The sequence below is a fragment of the Danio rerio genome, chromosome 14 (assembly GCF_052040795.2).
Source record: "Danio rerio strain M-AB ecotype USA chromosome 14, GRCz13ab, whole genome shotgun sequence".
Taxonomy (NCBI): Eukaryota; Metazoa; Chordata; class Actinopteri; order Cypriniformes; family Danionidae; genus Danio; species Danio rerio.
The window spans coordinates 45401961-45423843 of NC_141034.1; the positions used below are offsets into that span (position 1 = coordinate 45401961).

The 21883-nt window shown below is 39.8% G+C and overlaps 2 protein-coding genes across 5 annotated transcripts in view; both read right to left on the reverse strand.

Moving 5' to 3' along the window:
* Window positions 1–21883, reverse strand: part of drp2 (dystrophin related protein 2) — a 337990-nt gene that overhangs the window by 204979 nt on the left and 111128 nt on the right. For 3 of the 4 annotated variants that reach the window (XR_015506813.1, XR_015944951.1, XM_087280548.1), the window contains exon 2: window positions 17978–18125. The exons of the other annotated variant lie outside the window; for it this stretch is intronic. Coding sequence is in view for 1 of the 3 variants with exons in the window: in XM_087280548.1 (XP_087136674.1) it covers window positions 17978–18125 (148 nt within the window). In the remaining 2 variants the exon portion in view is untranslated. The remainder of the gene's footprint in view (window positions 1–17977; window positions 18126–21883) is intronic. 4 annotated transcript variants of the gene reach the window in all.
* cenpi (centromere protein I) overlaps window positions 1–21883 on the reverse strand; it is a 221085-nt gene that overhangs the window by 58730 nt on the left and 140472 nt on the right. The window lies entirely within an intron of this gene.

Genomic DNA, 21883 nt, shown 5'->3' on the forward strand with positions numbered 1-21883 from the left:
AAACACAGGGAGAACATGTAAACTCTGCACAGAAATGCCACCTGGCCTGGTAAGGACTTGAACCAGTGATATTCTTGCTGTGAGGCAACAGTGTTAACCACTGGGCTGCTGTGCCGCCCCATCTAGGAAAAGGAGGAGTAGGGGTGGAAAGGGGGGATTTTTCAAGATGAAGATAAGTGAGGTGACAAAACCCTGGTTATTTATGGTGACTTAGGAATCATCTGATTGGTGAATCATGTGTTAGTTGATGCGGGACCAGCCTTGATCAATCATAGGCATGTGATCCTCTCGAAATCGGTTGGTCTGCACTAAATAAATAAATAAATGATTTAAAAAATTACTAACAATAGCATTTTTCTTGGCAAATGTTATATTGTAAGAATTGTAATACTCAACAACAACAAAATTACATATATTTCCAGTATCGTGCAGTAGTACACAAAGGCAAGCCTGTGGGAAAGCTGGGGTTTAGTTCAAAGCTTTACATCCTACATGCCTTTCCCAAACCTGTTTTTACATCTTTAAAACACAAAAGATGAACTAAAACATATCTTGAATTTTTTAAGCACAAAGAACTCTGTGTATGAAGTTGTAAAATAACCAAAATACAACATGTGCTGTAAAAATCACTTGCCAGGTTTCCATCATAACATGAAGTGACTCTTTACAAAGTTTGCAAAAAAGTTTGCAACCTGTAGTACTGGTAACCGAAAATAATAAGGGTGAATAAATACGAAAATTGGTTATACTGCAAAATGACCCAGTACATGTACAAAAAATCAGTATCTTACCTCTGTATACATTTCTGGAGACTGCCAAATATGTCCCAGGAGCTATGTTTTTTGCACTTTTTGTTTTCCTGAATGCACCAGAGGGCGCTGTGTATGCTTTTTGAGAGCTCAAATTTCTCTTGCGAGTGCCATTCGCTTCAGCTGTTCTTGTGTAAATCCACCAGTGGCCACTGTGTATGCTTTTTCAGATCTCAAATTTATCTCGCTAGTGCCATTCCAATCTTCTGTTCTCGTGTAAATCCACAAGAGGCCGCTGTGTATGCTTTTTCAGATCTCAAATTTCTCTTGTGAGTGCCAATCATGTCTGTTGTTCTCACGCAAGCTGCAGTTGCAGTCGCAGTTGACTGACTGTTTGACTGACTGAATGACTGGCTGACCGATTGACTGACCCACCCTCCTCCTACCCTAAACCCAACCAATTATATTGATTGACTCACCGACCCACTTCCCTAAACCCAACCAACAATTTTCAAAAGCAATACAGAAAAAGAAAGGCCCTTGCCAGATTTTTACTACTTTTACTTCATATTTTACCACATTCTCACTGTTATTTACTTGTTTATTTTATTTTTGGCTTCTGTTTTTGTCTTACCCGCTTTCTGGAACCGTTCTTCACCAGATTCAAACCCTGTCATTGTGGTAAACTTCTCTATGCGTCTCAAGTCCACTGATATACATGGCAAAATAACAAGACAAACTGGTAAGAGCGGGAAAGCCGTCCATATGGAGATAAGCGGTCAGCTTTTAAGCACGAAAAGGAATACCATTTCGTGGCAATCAATTTTACAAATGAAATGCATCCATATATACTTCTGGCTACATAATTCACGATCTCCAGAAACGTATATAGAGCTACGTTTTCAGAATGAACCCATGTTAAACTGAATAGTAAAGTATAGTAAAACTACAAAACTCAAATAGGACAAAGTAAATGATAGTAGATTTTAATTTTTGGGGTGAACTATCCCTTTAGGAATATTAGCGTAGTAACAAGAAGGGTTTGGTGGACTGCAGAAGACCTGCATGTGATATAAAAGGCAGAAAATCTCACATACATTCATGTTTGTTGAAGGATTTCACATCTCCAAGTTCCAATCCCCTAGTGAATCTCCTAGAGCTTTATGATTCAATCCACTGATGTCAGGATCCCCCCGAAAAAAACAGTAGAACTGTTTCCTCAAGGGTAAACATTCTCTTTTCTCCATCATTGGGCCCGAGGCGGACCTGTCTAAAAGAACAGTTTACATGAACAGCTCAATCTCAGATAAGTCTTCAGTGGAAGTGGCCAGAAGTGGGCTTGCTTTGAGCAGTAGCGCTGGATGCCGGACTTCCGTTCCCCAGTGTTTGTAAGTCTCAGGTGGGCACAGTTGACAGTGACCGGTCACGGCATGCTGCCTGGCACCATTACGGAAAGCCATCGCACAGCAGCACGATGGGAATTATTTATGGCCCAGAGGACGATGGCAAAAAAAAAAAACTGGAGCTTGCCCTCTGGGTGCAGCGTGACAGCCTGCTAAATCACCATCCTACTGCAGCCTAGTCAACGCTAACGCCGCAGAGCTCGGAAACTCACAGCAGAAAGTGAATTACCACCCTCTAGAGAAAATACCATGATGAATACATTCATTAGAGCGCTGTATTCCTGATAAAAACGCCTTAGGCCATGCGTAGACCTCTCGCAAATAACACGCGACGGCCCACATTTCAGTCAAGCCTGCCAATGTGAAAAGATCACTAGGTTAAAAAATCACCATGCGACTGTATTAACTTGTTTGTTCAATTTCGGCAAACCACATCAGTTCGTCAGCCACCCATCAGGTAGAGCTCAATGTAATTTATACGCCTGCATTCAGGTCCGGGACATTATCCCTCGTGGGGCGCAATAAATTTTGCATGCTGACAGAGCGAAGTGCGAAACGGTGAGGATATTCACCTCATATTACAGCACTTGATCAATCTACATGTGATTTTCTCATCTGAATCACTCATATTATAACATCTCAAGAAAAGCAGCACATGGTGGGGGGGGCTTTATATACAAGAATTTGTTTGGACAATGTAAGGTATGTTATATTAAAGTACAAATGAAATCTAAACCATATTGATTTTGTTAGCTCATATTGCTACTTTTGCAATGAACAATTTACCTGTGCATGTCATTAAGAAAAACTGCCTGTAATCTTAAGTTCAAAGCTGAAAGTGCACTTCCTGTTTGTTTTCAGCTAAGCTCGGCGTTCAGACTGCACAATTTTAGCCCTGATTTTGACTCGCCGTTAGGTTTTGAGAAAACGCAGACAAAAATCACTAAAATCACGGGTAAATTAGTAAACTATCAAAGACATGATCTGAGAGAATCGCAGATAAGTCAGACACCCATCAGATATTTGGCATGTCAATACGCTTTATATGCTTAGTTTAAGCTAATTTGATGAACGCAATCATGTGTGTTGATCTGAAGAGAGTCGCTCTCGCTCACCGAATACGCTGTACTGCATGCGTTGCGTGTGTCCATTCTCTAAGCAACAAGAACAAACGCCTGACATCGCCTGTCCGCATTCCTCAAAGTTGTTTAGAATTAAATGTTTAGAGATGGTGTGACAACGCATATACGCATATACCTATATGTGCCTTTGATGCACCCCTTGATGCTTCTTACGTCCTTGTCGCAGCACCAGTGGCCTCGAAATAAGGCACAGAAATTCATATTCTTATTCGGTCCGGTACATACCGTTTACAAAGGTACCAGGTGCTATAATGGCACTGGGTTTTGGTACCCAACCCTATTTACAATATCAATTCAGCTTGCAGTAGAAAATAACAAGCCACACCCACTGTTTTCTCATTTAATGTTCAGTTTATCTTAAAAACTGCGTCACATTATGAAAAAAAATAATAATAATCAACAGTCGCAGCTTCCGGTTAATGCAGACTTTAAAGATACCCATTAGACTGATGCAACGCTCACTAAATCAGGGTTTCCCAAACTTTTCAGGCCGCGACCCCCAAGATGTCAATGCCAGTGACTCGCGACCCCCAATATCCTCTGAGGTGGTTATAAATACAGAAACCTTGCATGCAATGGCGCAAACACACCAATGGACCCAATTCTTTTAATTCTTTTAATTTTTTAATGTATGAGAGCTGGAAATGGGCCACAAAGTTTAACCGGGTGTTATGAAAACTGCTGCATCTGACGCTATTGCTGTGTCTTTAATACAATGTAATTACCCCAGGGGTTGCAATCCAATAGAAGTAGTAACTTTAAGCTACTATAGTAACTATATATGGTATAAACGACCATTTTTTTCTCTTCAGAAGGTTATGGATAAAATATGGAAATTCTTATGGTTTAATAAAATTCAATAGATTTTTGGAAACCACCAGGCGACCCCCCTTCATTGTCCCGCGATCCCTCGGGAGGTCCCGACCCTCACTTTGAGAACCATTGCACTAAATGATTTCTCTCCCCTTTAGTGTGGGCTATTTATTTGCTAGCGCAAGTTTCTAGCTAGAAGCTATGTGTCTATTAATTAATTCCGGTTCCACCAAACTAATTCTGATTCTTTGACAAATTAGCGTGACTAAGTTTCGTTGGGTCATTTGATACGTCAACACTACCCAAGCTGTATTTGTTCATACGTGATGGCTCTTAAAACACTCGACCTCACTCAAGAGGATCCTCTGAATATTCAGAACCAAATCAGCAAAAAAATAATTAAGGGGTTCAATCAAGCGAATAATTGCATTGATTGATTCATACGAGAGCACACTGACACTTCAGACTCGTGAAAGAAACACAAGGATGCTTTAATGAAAAGACAAGGTGCTCAGCCAAAAAAAATGGAAAGGCCACGTTTAATGGCTTCTAACCTCTGGTGAGGATCTGAGCTAAGCCAAAATAAGGCTTGGTCTGCACCCAGCATCAGCATTTTGTGGAGGGGATTAATACGATGGTAATTAAGGGTTAGGCTGTTGCTTCTCTTAAAGCAGTAGTGGCTGTGCTTTCTCTTCCTGAGTGGGATGAATTAGCCCAAGGTTCAGATGTTTAGTTTAAGACTCTACAGCTGTGACCCAGCATTGAAAAGCATACAGTAGTGTGTATTGCTTTACCAAGACTCTAAAACATATGTAAGAACAGCTTCATCTTCATATGGTACCTTAAAGGTCCAGTGAAATTAAAATAACATTAGTATTAGTATGTAAGTCTTCAAGGATATTTATAAGCTAGTGTGATACAAAGCAATAGCAAAATTTGCGTTTAGAAGATATAAAACCCATACGAACATGTAGGACTTGTAGAAAAAATTTTCAACACATTTCTAAACATAACAGTTTTAATAACTCATTTTAAATAACTGATTTATTTTATCTTTGCCATGATGACAGTAAATTATATTCGACTAGATATTTTTCAAGACACTTTAATACAGCTTAAAGTGACATTTAAATGCTAACTAGGTTAATTAGGTTATAAGCAGGTTAGGGTAATTAGGCAAGTTATTGTACAACGATGGTTTGTTCTGTAGACAATAAAAAAAAAGTTAGCTTATAGGGGCTAATAATTTTAACCTTAAAATGGTTCAGAAAAAAATGAAAATCTGCTTTTATTCTAGCCGAAATAAAACAAATAAGACTTTCTCCAAAAGAAAAAATATTATCAGACATACTGTGAAAATTGCCTTGGTCTGTTAAACATCATTTGGGAAATATTTTAAAAAATAAATAAAATTTCAAAGGGGGGCTAATAACTCTTCAACTGTATCGAGCTTTTGTCCATTTAACAATTATTTTATTTCGACTAGAAAAATAATACTTTAGTTTTACAGTAATATCTTACTATAACAAAAACCAAGGCCTATATATTATTAACCCTCATATAATTTTTTTCATATTGTGTTCATATGTCCACAACTATTTATTCCTCCTCATAAACAGAAATACAAATTAAATAGATATCATTTCCACACAACCAAAATGATGTGTCGTGTAAGACTGTAAACGCTTCTCATTATTATATCCCACAGTCAGTTGGCTCTGAACTACATTTCCAGTAGTTTTCACAGTGCTTTGCTTATACTGCAGTTTAGCTGTGGGTTACAGTCTAAAGAGATGTGGCAGCTAATTAAACAAATATACTGCACTTGCAATATACTAACATAGTTTCATTTAATTCAGTTTTTGCTTTAATACAACTTACCATATACTGCAATTTGTTGTTGTTGTTGTTGTTATATTTTTACATTTGATTAAGTGATTTTCTCATGTTTTTCTCCTCATTTAATAGTTTTCTGTTGTTGTATTTAGTTTTTGTTCGTTAGTTTCAGTTATTTCAGTTTAAATTGGAACTAAATTAAAATAATAACAATAACACAGTACATTTCACGTGCATTGTTTTTTTTGTTTTTTTTTTATTTAAAGGGTCACGAAACCAACTCGTTTCAGCAGGGTGTTTTCACACCTCTACTTTGGAAAAAGTCAGAAAAGTGGGCGTGTCCAGCTCTGTTTAGGGGGGAGTGTCGGAGGAACTAAAGTGGGATGGTGTGGGAGTGTCTATTTGGGCACGCGCGAGTTTCAGAATCAAAATACATACATACACACACATACACACACACACACACACACACACACACACACACACACACACACACACACACACACACACACACACACACACACACACACACACACACACACAGTAGAAAGTGATGGTGTTTAACCTACATGGACATCTGTAGTCGAATTATTTGCCAAATTATTAAATGGTGGACTTTAACTGCAGTTTGGCTGTTTCATTCAGGGAATTCATTCATGCCCCTCGCGACAAACGAGATATTTGTTTCGAGGAGCTGCTCTAAGCGTGTATTTTACATGAAATGTTTGATACCACACGGCGAATGAGATAAAAAAAAACCTCAGCATTTCCCAGAAACTTAGATGCACACGGCAGGTAGCGTCAGAAAGCCGCATATGTTATTCCGGTCACAAAATGCGGTAAAAATCCTACACAACATGTTTACACTCAGTGCAATAGTTTGTTAGATACGAACAAACTGAATAAACAAAGAGCACTGGTCGCTCACTTACCAAATCTGTAGAGACAGGACAATCCACAGCAACTAGAGCCGCGTCTTTATTACGAGAAGACTACAAGCGAATCCGGATCTCAGCGTTTGCAGATGAGAACAGCTCTCAGGTAAACAATGTTCCTCCTTAGAAACGTAAGTTATTGTTGTCGAGCGTCGCGTACACTGTTAATCCACACTTGAGTTTGAGCTCTCACAGAGAGAAAATGAAAACGAAACTTAACTGCAGCAAACTATAAAAGCAACACTTCACGCTTGTTTTGCCAATACAATGTGGCGTCTCTGCTGTCTAAACACTGTGACAGTAATGAATATTAATGAAGTTGCACAATAGAGCGCGCTGATTTGTTTGAACCAAGCCTTACTCATGCATTAATGCAGCACACTGTAAGACGTAATAAGACACACTCTGGTACAGACGTCCAGTCTGCAAGCTGGAATAAACGCTATTATGTCATGACCGTGACGCAGCTTCAAAAATTCGTTTCAAACCGGAAGTACGAATTTGCTTGAAATAACGCAAAAAAAAACAATTTACACTTTTTAGTGAAATATAGGTGTCCTAATAGTGTTTTTAGCAGTGTGGGACACATATACGACTGTCAACAGCTCAAAAAATGTGTTTTGGTGTTTCGTGACCCTTTAACAGTTCTTTGACTGCCAGTAAAAAAATAACACTTTAGTTTTACAGTAATACCTTACCATAACAATTGTCATGATCACCAGTGATCTAGCCTGTGCAGATCACTGGAGAACTAAACATGTGCCACTGACATGAACTACTCATGAAACTCCCAGAAGTCTTTGCACTTTTCATACCTGCCACAGCTGACAATCATTCAGACACTGACACACAAACACACACAGCTGAAGCTCATGATTGACTCGTTACTTGGACAAACACACACAGCTGAAGCTCATGATTGACTCATTACTTGGACTATTTATACTGCTCACATTCCACACACTTTGCTGAGTCTTGTTCATTGTTAGCATTATAAAGTGTTTTCCTGGTCTTGCCTTCCTAAGTTTTTGCCTTTGTTTTGTTTTATTGTTTATGCTGTTATGCTGCCTGTCCTGACCATTTGCCTGCCATTTTGACCACGTTCTTTATATTACCCACATGCTTCAGTTTGACCATTGCCTGCCTGACTACTCTTGACTATAAAATTGCACGTTGATCCTCATCTCCATTGTCTTGACCTATATGTAACAACAATGATGGCCAATATATTATTACACCTCAATATTTATCAATTTTTTGTTCAGTAAACTATTCATTCTTGTTTATAAACAGAAATACAAATTAAATTGATATAATTTCAACAGAAACAAAATCAGTGTCACATAAGACTGCAAATGCTTCTCATTTTAATATCCCACGACTCTGAATTTCCAGTAGTTTTCACAGTGCTTTGCTTATACTGCAGTTAAGCTGTGGATTATAGCCATCTAAAGAGATGTGGCAGCTAATTAACGTGACACATTAAAAAGGACTCATTTTTAACCGCGCCACAACAGCGGTCAACAAAGTACAGCTCCATTTGTACATTCGCAAAGTCTGTTTCCAACACCTTACAGACTTGTTGCTAGGGAGGTCAAAGACTTTCTTTGAAGGCTAAATTAGGTTTGCATCAGCTGTAGAATCATCAGGCTTGCCAGACTGGAAAATTGAGTAAAGAGACCTAGTTATGGATGCATGAAATTATGTTCAAACACTCGAGCGCTTGACAGACATGAACACGAGTCTCCTTGTCATTACGGTATAATTAGGATGCATACTGATCAGGAATCAAACCATCATTTTTATCAAATCATATTTGACTACTAGAGATTAACTAAGATATATTTTCTCCCACGTGAATGCGCAATCTGGATGTCAAAAGGAGGAAAAAATGCTTGTGTTTTGTCATCAAACAAAAAAAAAAATGTCAGGCAAGAAACAGAAGTAGCATCTGTCTACAACCAAGAAAATGTCATGTCCTGTTAATCTAATCTGAATGCCTGCCCACTGACGTGTGTTTAATTGCACACAAGCGCATCCAGCCTGACTTTTGCTTGATTTCACCCTGACATGCACAGACACATGCAAAACATTCACTGACAAACTGCTTAGCAGGCGTCATCTTTATATATCCACAGATGCACCTAACAGAATGTCATTGAACCAACTCACATAAATAGACCAACATAAGAAATACAAATTCATCCGTGTCAACTATTCATCATATTGTCAACAAATGCGAATAGATAAAATACCAATACAAGATAAAAGCTTAACACTGTCAGATTGAGCAGAGTATCCTGAAACCCATGCTGACAGAGGTAGGAGGAAAAAACAATTGTAGCATCTCCAGATCTGCGGGCTGCCGCCTTCTGTCTATCTGCGTCAGAGACACACACATGCACAGACACACGGTGTGAAGAAGGGCATGCGGGCAGCACTGACGCCACTTTCAATAGGCTTCAGGTTAGCACGACAATACAGAAACATTCACAGAGGGCAAATATCAGTTCCTTAAAGGGACACATCACCCAACAAAAAAATCAAAGTTCAGCCTCAAAGGTGCAGTAGGTGATTGTCTACAGAAGCATTTTTTGTTGTGCTGGTTGAAAGTCTCTTCACATTCCAATAGTGATAATTAAAGTAAATTATCTAAATAAATTTAAATGTATTTTTATATTCTGGATAAGGCATAAGACTAATTTCCCATAATTCTGATAAGTAGCCCAAACTGTCTGTCAACAAATGTGGATTTGTACAAGGGCGCATGAATCCAAACTTTAAAATCCTGAATTAATATTGATGTTACTTTTGCACGCTGGAGGAAGGATGACACCATGGCTGAGGTATTTCTTTTAGACAGGTAATGTTCTGTTTTAAAGCTGATTATGTAGATTTTGTTGTGTTATGAATGGGTTATATGCACAGAAGTGCTGTTCAGGAACTGAAATCTTCCGGTGAAAGATTGATGTGACTATTTTTTATTTTATTTTAAGGGCCCTTTTACAGCATCAATAATGAGGTTTTTTTATTTAGTTTAACAACAAAGTATTTATATAAGTAAATAGCGCTATTGCGCCTAGCCTGCTTTACTGAGCGGGAGTTGGTTTATATTCACAATGGCTCATTTTTGAACTATGACAACCTGTGATGCACTCCCTATATTGTTTACCATGCTACTTAAATATTCAGTCTGAAATAGCATGTAATTATGGCTTAGAAATAAGTGTAATTCCTGCATGCCGATAAGATCACAGATTCAACACATTTCCAAACATAACAAATTTCTAATAAATGATTTATTTTATCTTTGCCATGATGACAGAACATAATATTTGATCAGATATTTTTCAAGATACTACTATTGAGTCTAAAGTGCCATTTAAAGGCTTAACTAGGTTAATTAGGCAGGTTAGGGTTAGGCAAGTCATTGTATAACGATGGTTTGCTCTTTAGACAATCGAAAAAACATATTGCTTAAGGGAGCTAATAATATTGACTTTAAAATGGTTTTAAAAAAATTAAACTGCTTTTATTCTAGCAGAAAAAAAACACATAAAACTTTCTCTAGAAGAAAAAATATTATAGGAAATGCTGTGAAAATTCCCACAGTGGTGTGTATTTTGCTTTATTTTCAGACCACAAAAAAAGAAAACATGTTCTTTCTTTCCAGTTGCATAGTGACCAGCTGCTTCTACAATAATAAGGAGCAAAAATGGTGCTCTATATTCCAAAAGTTCTGGAGGTATATGAAAGGATTTGGTAAAACAAAAATATTTTATTTATTATGAATCCTTCATTCATCTTTGAAACACAAAGACTATATGTAGCAACCAGCAATTTGGTTGTTCACACCAGATGCAAACCGAATGGTAAGCTTTATAACCCAATAAGTACATTTTAAACTTTAACATTAACATTTAAATACTTTCTATTAAGTCAGCGCCAATGGCATAGTGGTTAGTGTTTCGACACATGCACTCCAGTGCTCACGGGGACCCGAGTTTGATTCCTGCATCAAGGTCCTATGCTTATCCCCCTCTCTTTGCTCCCCTCAATTTCCAGTCAATATTCTCTAGTGTCCAGTGCAATAAAGGTGAAAACCACTAAAAAAAATTAATAAAAATATTCCCTATTGATTTTCATTATAACTCAATATACACAACCACATAGCAAATATATCACTTGGTGAAGTTTGTTCCTTGCAATTGACTTGCTTGGTTTGGGACTTGTGGTGTTGCGCATAGATGGATTTGCTATCTTAAGTGTTTGAACTTTCAGCAGTGAAACCACACTGAACTGAACTAAGCTGAACATAAACACTAAACTGGATTGACACAATCTACTAGAACTCCTATGTGAAGCTGCTTTGACACAATCTACATAGTAAAAGCGCTATAGAAATAAAGATGAATATGACTCACAGAATGCACAACCTGATGCATAGCTACTCCAAAACTATTACACCAGATAGAGAAACTGAGTGACTATTTGTTGGAGTAACAGTCCTAACGTTAATTTCCACACTTTATGTTTGCTAGTTATTTTATTTTCAAGATCTGAGATGAACTGCTGCCGCTTTCAGTACGGATCTCACATAAAATAGTATTCAAAGTCACATTGGTAACACTCAGCACTGAATAAAGCACATAATCAGCACCTAAGGTGATCATTGTCATAGGGGTTTATGCTGTTGTTCAGCCCCGGTGTAGCAGAAATAGAAATAGTTTCTAAAATAGAAATTTCACAAATCAGGTTTCCCCCACAGTCCAAAGACATGCAGTATAGGTGAATTGAATAAACTTAATGGACCATAGTGTATGTGTGTAAATGAGTTTGTATGGATGTTTCCCAGTACTGGGTTGCAGCTGAAAGGGTATCTGCTGTGTAAAACATTTGCTGAATAAGTTGAATGTTTATTTCGCTGGTGCGACCCCTGATTAATAATGAGTAAAAAGTGAATGAATGAATGAATGCACGTGGCAGCATTGTGTCACATGTATTTAGGACACAGTGTTTTATTTTTAATATAATAATATCTATTTGTAATGCTGGTTTTTATTAACCTTCATAATGTAAATTCCTGAGTATAAGCAGGAGCATTTTTGCATTTCTTCGTTTATGGAATAAAAAACACAATGCTATACTGTATTAGAACAACTCCAGCCGAGGGAGAGTGACTGAAATGTTTATTTTGTGCATAAATGATCCCTTTAAAAAAACATAAGGAGAAGAAAGGGTTGGGGGATGTGAGTGGAGTTGATGAGCGAAAGGAGAATCTAGGACATGTTTGATTAACGCACACTTGTTTTGACAATCATACAAAGAATGAATGACTTGAGTTTCATACAATAGAGAGTGCGCTGATGTACTCATCATCATTATTATCTTTATTTGTATTGTTACCACTGTCACATCATCATCATCATCAACAACAGCATCAGTCTTTAGTTACATCAACCAGGCCAATTAACTCGCTGATATTTGGCTATTTTAAGATGATGAACAACTTAATTCTGTTAAACATGAAAGATGTTTTGATAAACATTTCAGATATTTTCATTTAATTAATAACCTTTATGCTTAAAAAGTGTCAGGGTTCTGCCACTCTGGTCTTGCAAATTCTTGTTTTGGAGTGCAGACACTAGCTCTGTCTTGTCCTCTTTCTGTCATCGTGTGTGTCTCTGTACGAGCGCCAATTGTGAACGTGCTTGTACTGTGCGCGTTCCCGCTTGATGGGGGCGCGTGAGGTCTATTCATGTTTGCAATGGTGCGCTCCTGTCCGGGTTTTCACGTTCGTTTGTCTGCAGCGTGGTGTTTCATTCCCAGCGTCTCAGTCTAGTTGGTTTCGGTTCCGGCCGGCGCTGAGATGAAACATGCACTCTGTGTGTGTGTGCACGGTGAGTGTTTTCATTCATCACGTACTCGTGTCTCCCGTTCAGTCTTCTGTTGGTGTTGTGTTTAGCACATGATGTATGTTTACATGCATTGCGTGTTCGTGTTGTCATGAACACGCGGATAATGAGTTCTCTCATTGGCTGCGTGTTCTAGTCTCGTGAGCAGCTTGTGTTGTCTCTGTGTCATGTGCTCTCCCGTCTATTGTCTAGCCCCACCCTCCTTGTTAACTTATTATTAGTTTATTAGATTCACATGTTTAACACCTGTTTGTTCACCTGTGTATTAATTTAATTCTGCTTATATTCTCCTCATGTCTGCTGTCCTGGGCCAGTTCGTCATCATATGTTGTCGTTTCTTGTCTTGTTCTCCAGTTTGCCAGCCTGCCCTCTCTAGTTTGTTTGTTTTATTTGTTTTATTAATATATCCCCCCTCGAGGTAGTTTGTTTTGCCATTTTGCTTTTTATTTTTATTAATGAATACCCATTGCTTGCTGCACCTGAGTCCTCGCTCCTTTTCCCTACCACAAACCGTGACAAAAAGCAGAAATCAAACTAGACATTTTTCTAATGCAAAGTCGTTGTTGTAATAATTTAGAGATGCAACTATTTTAAATTTGCAAAAGTTATGTTGTTTACCGCGTCAGCTTCTCCACACATGCTCTTCCTTTACCGCGTCAGCTTCTCCACACATGCTGTTCCTTCTGTGTCATTAAACTGCGTAGAAGTACCACATTGTTTAATAATGTACAAAACTGAATGCCTATATAAATCCGATCTGCCTGTTTACATGATAGTGGAATTGTCACATATCTGATTTGTATCCGATTAATTTTCTCATATAAAGGAGGCCTGAACCCCTGAATATCTGAATGCAGGCATTTTTTTTTTTGTGTTTACACGGTCATAGAACAGATCCGATCTGTTTAACATATGAGTAAAAACAATCTGAATTGGGTCACACTTAACTGGCAAACTGGGCCTAAATGCATCAATATTATGTATATTTTATTACCGGTGTTATTTTCTATCTGAACAAAGATGAACCTCATAAGGCAAAAAAAATTACAAATTATCTGAGAGCATTCCATGTTTGACAGCTGATTAAGTTAAGTCTAATTCAGAAGTTCACACTTAGCTGATGATGGATTATAAAGCTTGTTTGGCATACTGTCCCGGGAGAGAGCCCTGAGCTCATAAGATCCTCGAGCCTAGGGCTCCCTCTCGTTTGCAAGGCAAGGGGGGAGTTTGAGCTCAGGTAAATCTCGAAAACTCCCCTGCTGTAGTAGCTAATAACTACTTAAGAACATGTCTATGGTGCCGATTTGGATCAGTCAATTAACTTAAGTTGCATTTTTTTGAACAGTGGGAGGAAACCAAGTGAGCATGGGGGGAACATGTACACTCCGCACAGAAATGTCAGCTGGCTTGGTAAGGACTAGAACGAGTGACGTTCTTGAAGTGAGGCAACAGTGCTAACCACTGGGCCACCGTTCTACCCATCTAGGAAGGAGGAGGAGTGGTGGTGGAAGGGGGATTCTTCAAAATGAAGATGGCTGTCATATGGAACTTATGGTATTTATGGTGGCTTAGGAATCGTCTGATTGGTGAATCATAAATTGCATAATGTGGGGTCGGCTGCAAGCAATCATAAGCACGTGGTCCTCACAAAATTAGTTTATAAATAAACTTCACTTAAATGCATTAAGAATATTCTCTAAAAGCAGCTATTCCACATAACTATAAGTGGCAAAGAGAAAAAGAGTAAGAGAGAAAAAGAGCACACATTCAGGCAACGGTGAGATCTACAGTTCCACTGAGTGCACACCAGAACTGTTCCCACAAATCTTGGAGGACAATAGGACTCAAATCACACAGCTTTACCTCTCTAGAGCGAACTGTCTCAACAGCTATAACAAAACACCACCTTCTCCCAAAACTCTGGGGATTTAACAAGACTGAACCACTCCTGCTGATAACGCTGCTTATTTGCACGCAGTACCCGTGTTGTTTTAGTGGCCGTCTCACTAAAGTAATTATGCAAATCGGGTAAAAGTTCAAATGCATCCATAAAACATGCGCTGGTGCATTTTATACAGCACAGTTCAAAAGTAAATCCAGCCTTCAAACTTGCCACCCTAACTGCCCTGAACATGCAAATCCAGCCTTCAAACTTGCCATTGAAACATGCAATAAAAAAAAAGAAAAGAAATAAAACATCTGAGCACCAACTCAAACACACTTTAAACACACGTCAATCACAAACATGGTTCCAGTAGCTTCAGTCAGTCTCGCTTTGCTCCAGGCTTATTGTACAGCCTCTGCGTCTCCTGCAGTGCAGATGTGGGCAAGCTCCGCCAGTTTAAGCCCAAGATAAGGGAGGATTTACTGGCAGATAGAGAGTGATTGACGCAGCTCATGCAAGGTCAGCTCACCTAAATGAGGGCTCACAGAGGAAATGTGGGTATTCTGTCTAGCGCAAAAAAAGCCTGTGTGCTAGTGTGTGATAGTGTCTTTGCGTGTGTCTATGCGAGCCAGTTAATCGCGTGGGTGGGTTGTTCCAGCAATCTCTATATAAGCAATTATGCACAGTTTTAACTATTATGTTCTCCACTGGAGATAAGAACTTTCTTTTCACGGATTACACAACACAGAAATCCACATGCGCAATTAAGAAAAGTAACTGCTTTACTTAAAACTTTCTGAATGCGACATGTTACGCTATAACGTGGGGACTTTTGAAAGCCCTCTCGCACGTACATTAGGCCTCCACACTGAATATGAATGTAGTTTGTTTACAGTCGCCAAGCTAAAGCATTTGTATAAACCAAGCTGTTTAGACATGAACCTTTGCATTTTAGGATCAGGTCATTTTCAATTCATGAGCGGCCACTGGATTTGAACTGGCCACACACTACAGTAAACCTGAAATGAATTTTAAATTGGAATAACTCAATCCCTGGACGGATGGATGGATGGACTGAGAGATGGGTTATAAATTGGTTATAATAGAATTTTTACTTTTGAACCACATCCCTCAGTCCTTGATGGTTGGATGGATGAAAATAATGTATAGATCAGGGATGTCCAAACTCGGTCCTGGAGGGCCGGTGTCCTGAAGAGTTTAGCTCCAACCCCAATCAAACACACCTGAACCATCTAATCAAGCTCTTACTAGATATACTACAAACTTCCTGGCATGTGTGTTGAAGCAAGTGGGAGCTAAACTCCTCAGGACACCGGCCCACCAAAACTGAATTTAGACACCCCAATGGATGGATAAATGAATGGATAATATTAATTCATTCATTTTCATTCAACCCATCTCTGGAAAACATCCACACACACATTCACTACGGACAATTTAGCCTACCCAATTCACCTGTACCGCATGTCTTTTGGATTGTGGGGGAAACCGGAGCACCCGGAGGAAACCCACGCGAAGGCAGGGAGAACATGCAAACTCCACACAGAAACGCCAACTGAGCCAAGGTTCGAACCAGCGACCCAGCGAGCTTCTTGCTGTGAGGCGACAGCACTACCTGCTGCACCACTGCCTCGCCAATATTAATTCATTCATTTTCTTGTCGGCTTAGTCCCTTTATTAATCCGGGGCTCGCCACAGCGGAATGAACCGCCAACTTATCCAGCAAGTTTTTACGTAGCGGATCCCCTTCCAGCCAAAACCCATCTCTGGGAAACATCCACACACACATTCACACACACACTCATATACTACGGACAATTTAGCCTACCCAATTCACCTGTACCGCATATCTCTAGACTGTGGGGGAAACCAGAGCACCCGGGGGAAACCAGAGCACCCGGAGGAAACCCACGCAAACGCAGGGAGAACATGCAAATGCAGGGAAACATGCAAACAAGGCGACAGCACTACCTACTGCGCCACTGCCTCGCCCTGATGGATAATAATTGGTTATAATGGAATTTTAACTTTTGAACCACATCCATGGATGGATGGATGGATAGTATGATATAATGGTTGATAGGCAGATGGATGGATGGATGGATGGAGTAGGCAGAATAAAAGATGGCTGGCTGACTGGATGGATGGATGGATGGATGGATGGATGGATACAGTACGCAGAATAAAAGATGGTTGGCTGACTGGATGGATGGATGAATGGATGGATGGATGGATGGATGGATGGATACAGTACGCAGAATAAAAGATGGTTGGCTGGCTGGCTGGCTGGCTGGCTGGCTGGCTGGCTGGCTGGATGGATGGATGGATGGATGGATACAGTAGGCAGAATAAAAGATGGCTGGATGGATGGATGGATACAGTAGGCAGAATAAAAGATGGCTGGCTGGATGGTCTATCTATTCATATATGCATTTTCCATCCACCTCTCAACTTATCCATGCATCTATAAGCCTATCTTTTTCTTTTCTTAAATTCAAGAACTGAAATGTACAAAGCACAGTTCTCAATGCCACACAACTCAAGCTTACACTGAAAGTGGCATAAGGTCAATGCAGGAGTCCTAGATGCTGCATGAAATCTGTCAGGGAGAAAAACACTTATCTACCCCAAAATAAAAACAGTTCAACTCAAGCTTCAGACAGCTGACAGAACGAAAAAATATCATAAAACATGTTACTACATTGGAAAAATATTGCTCGATTAATTTTTGGAGTGACAGAATTAAGCTTTCCAAAGTAACACTCCGCATCACCAATAAGTTAACAATAGACCGAGCACAGTGAGAGTGAAGTTAAAAAAAAGAGAGAGAGAGAGAGAGAAAGAAAAAAGGTTGAACTCATGAAGCCACTAAGTCTTGTGTTTACAAAGCCAGTCTCATGAGGTTCCCCATATTGGGCTTGGTAAAGTGTTCTTCAAAGAGACCAAAGGCTTATTGGCTCATTTACAAAGGTCTCTTCTCCTAAAGAGCATCCTTTGAAAATTCACAGGTAACATGCAGCCAAGCGGGCAACTCTAAAATGACTGATGTTCCTTACAATCGTTTGGCTCTTTTAGAGATGGATGAACAAAAACAAAAAACTCTGATCAACACCCTGGAGATTTGGGCAAAGCCTCACTGCCAAACCAGTATGGGGGGAAAAAGGCTCCATCTGAAAAGCCTCAGGACTGGATTAACAGAATAAAGAGAGAGGAAAAGTCTGATCTGTTCGCCCTCTCTCAAGTGAAGATGGCTGCAATTTGCACTTGAAATTAATTACCCAGCTGTGAGGACGTGATTGACGTGGCGGCAGGTTCCTGGTGTCCGAGGCAGCGTGCAGACGAGGTGTTCTCCAGAAGCCAGGAGCAGCCAGCGGAGTGAAGAAACTGAGAGGATGAGAAGACCTGGTAATTTGCGTTTCCTGGGACCTACAGGAAGAAGAAGATCATATCGTCACCCTACTGCCCAAGAGAACCTGTGATAAGAGACTGTAGCAAACAGAAAATCAAACAGCTGCTTATTGCTTCCACTTGAAACTCTTGGATCTGGGCTGCATGCCAAGGTGAGGAACCACAAATGAAACTCAGCCTGGGACAGCGAGTAAGCTTGTGAGCTTGACATGATGCTGCTGCTGCTGCACAGGTCTCCTAGCTGTGCTAATCTTGCTAATGGCTAACCAGCAGAGGCTCTCTTATCAGGGGAGAGCACGCTTTGTCCACACAATCCCAACAGCCAGTCGAGCTCACACATGGCCGATGGCGGCCAGGCTAGGCAGACGAAGCACGAATGCCAATGAGCATCGCCGGCCAAGCCAAGATTTCATTACTTCCTGGACGTGTTCTTGAGCCACAAACAGCTCCGGGCTGGGCCCAAAATCTGCCGCCTGTGCAGAGTTTCCCTTTAATCTCTAAAGTCTCCTCGCCACCCGACCTTTACGGTTGTCGATGGGCACAAATCCTACTTTGATGGAGGATAAAGGGGCAAAGTTCCAGCAACAACAAGGCCACATAAAGAAGCGCCACTCATCCACAAATCAGTCCGTGCAAAGTACATAGGTGAGCAAGAAGTTCAGAAGATCAAAACAGTGCCATAAAAGTTTAATGTGTGGCTGGCAGGTAGTAACTAGCCGGGCAATAAGACCAGCTATTTTAGAGCTGTAGCAAGCATTCATAATTTACACTATAGTTTCATCTAGGAGTAAAAGTCTATCTCTGTTTTCTCATGCCCCTGTCCCTTGTCATGCACACAAGGCTGTGGTTTCACTTAACCGTGTATGAGTGAACCGATGTGTGCAGTGGCTCCAGTAACACAGGCCAAATGAGAGCAAGAACCAGAGTTCCTGGGGGCTTTCCCTGACAAGCAACAAGAACCCATTAGTTTTAACATCAAAAAGGAGAAAATCATGTGTGTTCTACACTACTGTTGGATTTCTTGTACATTTTCCAATATGATACTGAATTTGTGACACTTCTCCAATGGCTGATACAGCTTGGTGTGATTTATGCATGTTACAATTTATAGAATAAAGAAAAATATATTAGTTTGGAATGAAATTAGGACTGTGTGATTAATCAAAATCTAATTGCGATTTGAAACGTAGCGATTAGCTAATTAGCAAGAGGCTGCAATATGAAATATATATTATTAATTATATATTTATTAATAATTTATATATTTTATTAATATAATTATATATAATTATATATTACTCACCCAGAGCAAATGTGTGCATGGCGTCTTTGTTTGACTGTCTTACTAGCACACTTTCGTTCTGCCCAATCAGAATTGCATAAACGAACTATGCGGAACCTTCATATATTTATTTTCTTTTCGGCTTAGTCCCTTTATTAATCTGGGGTCACCACAGCAGAATGAACTGCCAATTTATCTAGTATATGTTTTACACAGCGGAAGCTCTTCCAGCGCAACCAATCTCTGGGAAACATCCACAAACACTTATTCACACTCATACACTACGGACAATTTAGCTTACCTAATTCACCTGTACCGCATGTCTTTGGAATGTGGGGGAAACCGGAGCACCCAGAACATGCAAACTCTACACAGAAACACCAACTGACAACACCGAGGCTCGAACCAGCGACCTTCTTGCTGTGAGGCGACAGCACTACCTACTCCGCCACAGCGTCAACCAGACACACAAACAGGAAAGCACGGACGAGTAGGATGATGCCGTCTGCCCCTTCAGAAGCATTAATAGATGAATTAATATAAAAAAAACAGGACATCAGTAATATGGGAATATCTTGGGTTCCTGTCACAAAAAATTTAACTTTAATATTTTGATAACTTCATGTGTATTTTGTGTACATTCCAACACAATCTCAACTTTTTGATTTAGTGGCTAATTCGTATGAGTTCGTATGATCTAATTCGTACAATTTAGTACGACTTGCTCATCCCCTAATGGGGTGGGGTTAGGTGCCACGCCCCCTTTTTAAAATAGTACAAATTCGTACGACTGAACTCGTACAAATTAGCCACTGAACTGGCAAAACGTAAAATACTTACGTTTTCTTGTGAGATCAGGCTGGTAGATTTACAGCTTGCAATGCAGGTATGTGCATCATCTGTTGTGACTGACTGTAATCGAATGTACCATACAAAAATTATTTATCATTTCCTTTTCATAAGACAGTTATATAAAGATGCTTTAGTTGCAGAATTTGAAAGCAGTTTAACTATTTAAATGCTTCTTACTGAACATTACATCATTCAATGCGACTATACGCGTGACTTTATGGAGAGCTTACATCCTACTAACTACAGTTTGCTTTAAGAACATGTTAACAAATTTAGTTACAAACTAGCTAGTAGTTACAAAGCCCCTAGAGTGCATTTTACCTTCTAGTTTAATAAAGAACTTACTAACCCTACCCAGGAGATAACTAATGCCATAACGCACGACCTCGGCTGAAGACATGGTGCCTTTTAGGGCAGTGACCAAAGAGGGATTTAAAAAAACTAATCTAAATGCAGGATTAGAGTTATACACTTCCATCTCACACCTATTTTTGCCATTTTGGAGTACCACAGCTGTAAGTTTAACCTTATGATATTTTGTATAGCATCTGTGTTCATTATTTTGTTTTAGAAAATACAAGCCCTTAAAGGCTCTTATCAGCCATATTAGTTTGCCGTTGTGTATTTTTATAATTATTATTATTATTTTTTGTTTGTATAATAAGCTACACATTAAGTGTGACACGGCTGGGATGAGAATCAGAACCTCCAAGTCCGATGCCATGGTTTGCCACCTTCTCCAGGTTGGAGGAAAGTCCTTACCCCAGGAGGAGGAGTCCAAGTATCTTGGGGTCTTGCTCACAAGTGAGGGAAGGATGGAACGTGAGATTGACAGGCAGATGTGGTGCAGCGGTAGCAGTAATGCGGTTGATGTACCGGTCTGTTGTGGTAAAAGTGCAGCTGAGCCGAAAGGCAAAGCTCTTGATGGTCATGAGCTTTGGGTCATGACCGATAGGACAAGATCTCGGATACACGCAACCAAAATGAGTTTCCTTGACAGGTTTTCAGGGCACACCCTTATAATAGGGTGAGGAGCTCTGTCACCTGGGAGGAGCTCAGAGTAGAGCTGCTCCACCAAATCGAGAGAAGCCAGTGGAGGCGGCTTGGGTATCTATTTCGGATGCCTCCTGAATGACTTCCTACAGTAGGGAGGCATGTCCCACCGGAAGGAAACCTCAGGGAAGACCCAGGACACACTGGAGGAACCAAGTCTCTCAGCTGGCCTGGGAACGCCTCGTGATCCCCCTGGAGGAGTGAGAGAAAGTGTCTGGGGAAAGGGAAGTCTGGGGTTCTCTCCTAAGATTGCTGTTGAAAATGAATGAATGAATGAATGAATGAATGAATGAATGAATGAATGAATGAATGAATGAATGAATGAGCTACACTATGTCCCAAATTTGAGTTTAACTTGTTGAGTAAAATTCAAATCCATTCTTTCTGCCACAAATGCTCTCGTTTTAACCAAGTTTCAATTCAATTCAAGTTTCAACTCATTGCATTTTAACAGTAAGAAGCTAGGATACAGATTATTGACCTGAAGCTTGACTACAATAATAAATCACAAATCAAATCGAAATCTTAAAAAAATAAATAAATAAAATAATCGCAACTAGATATTTTGCCCAAATCTCACAGCCCTAAA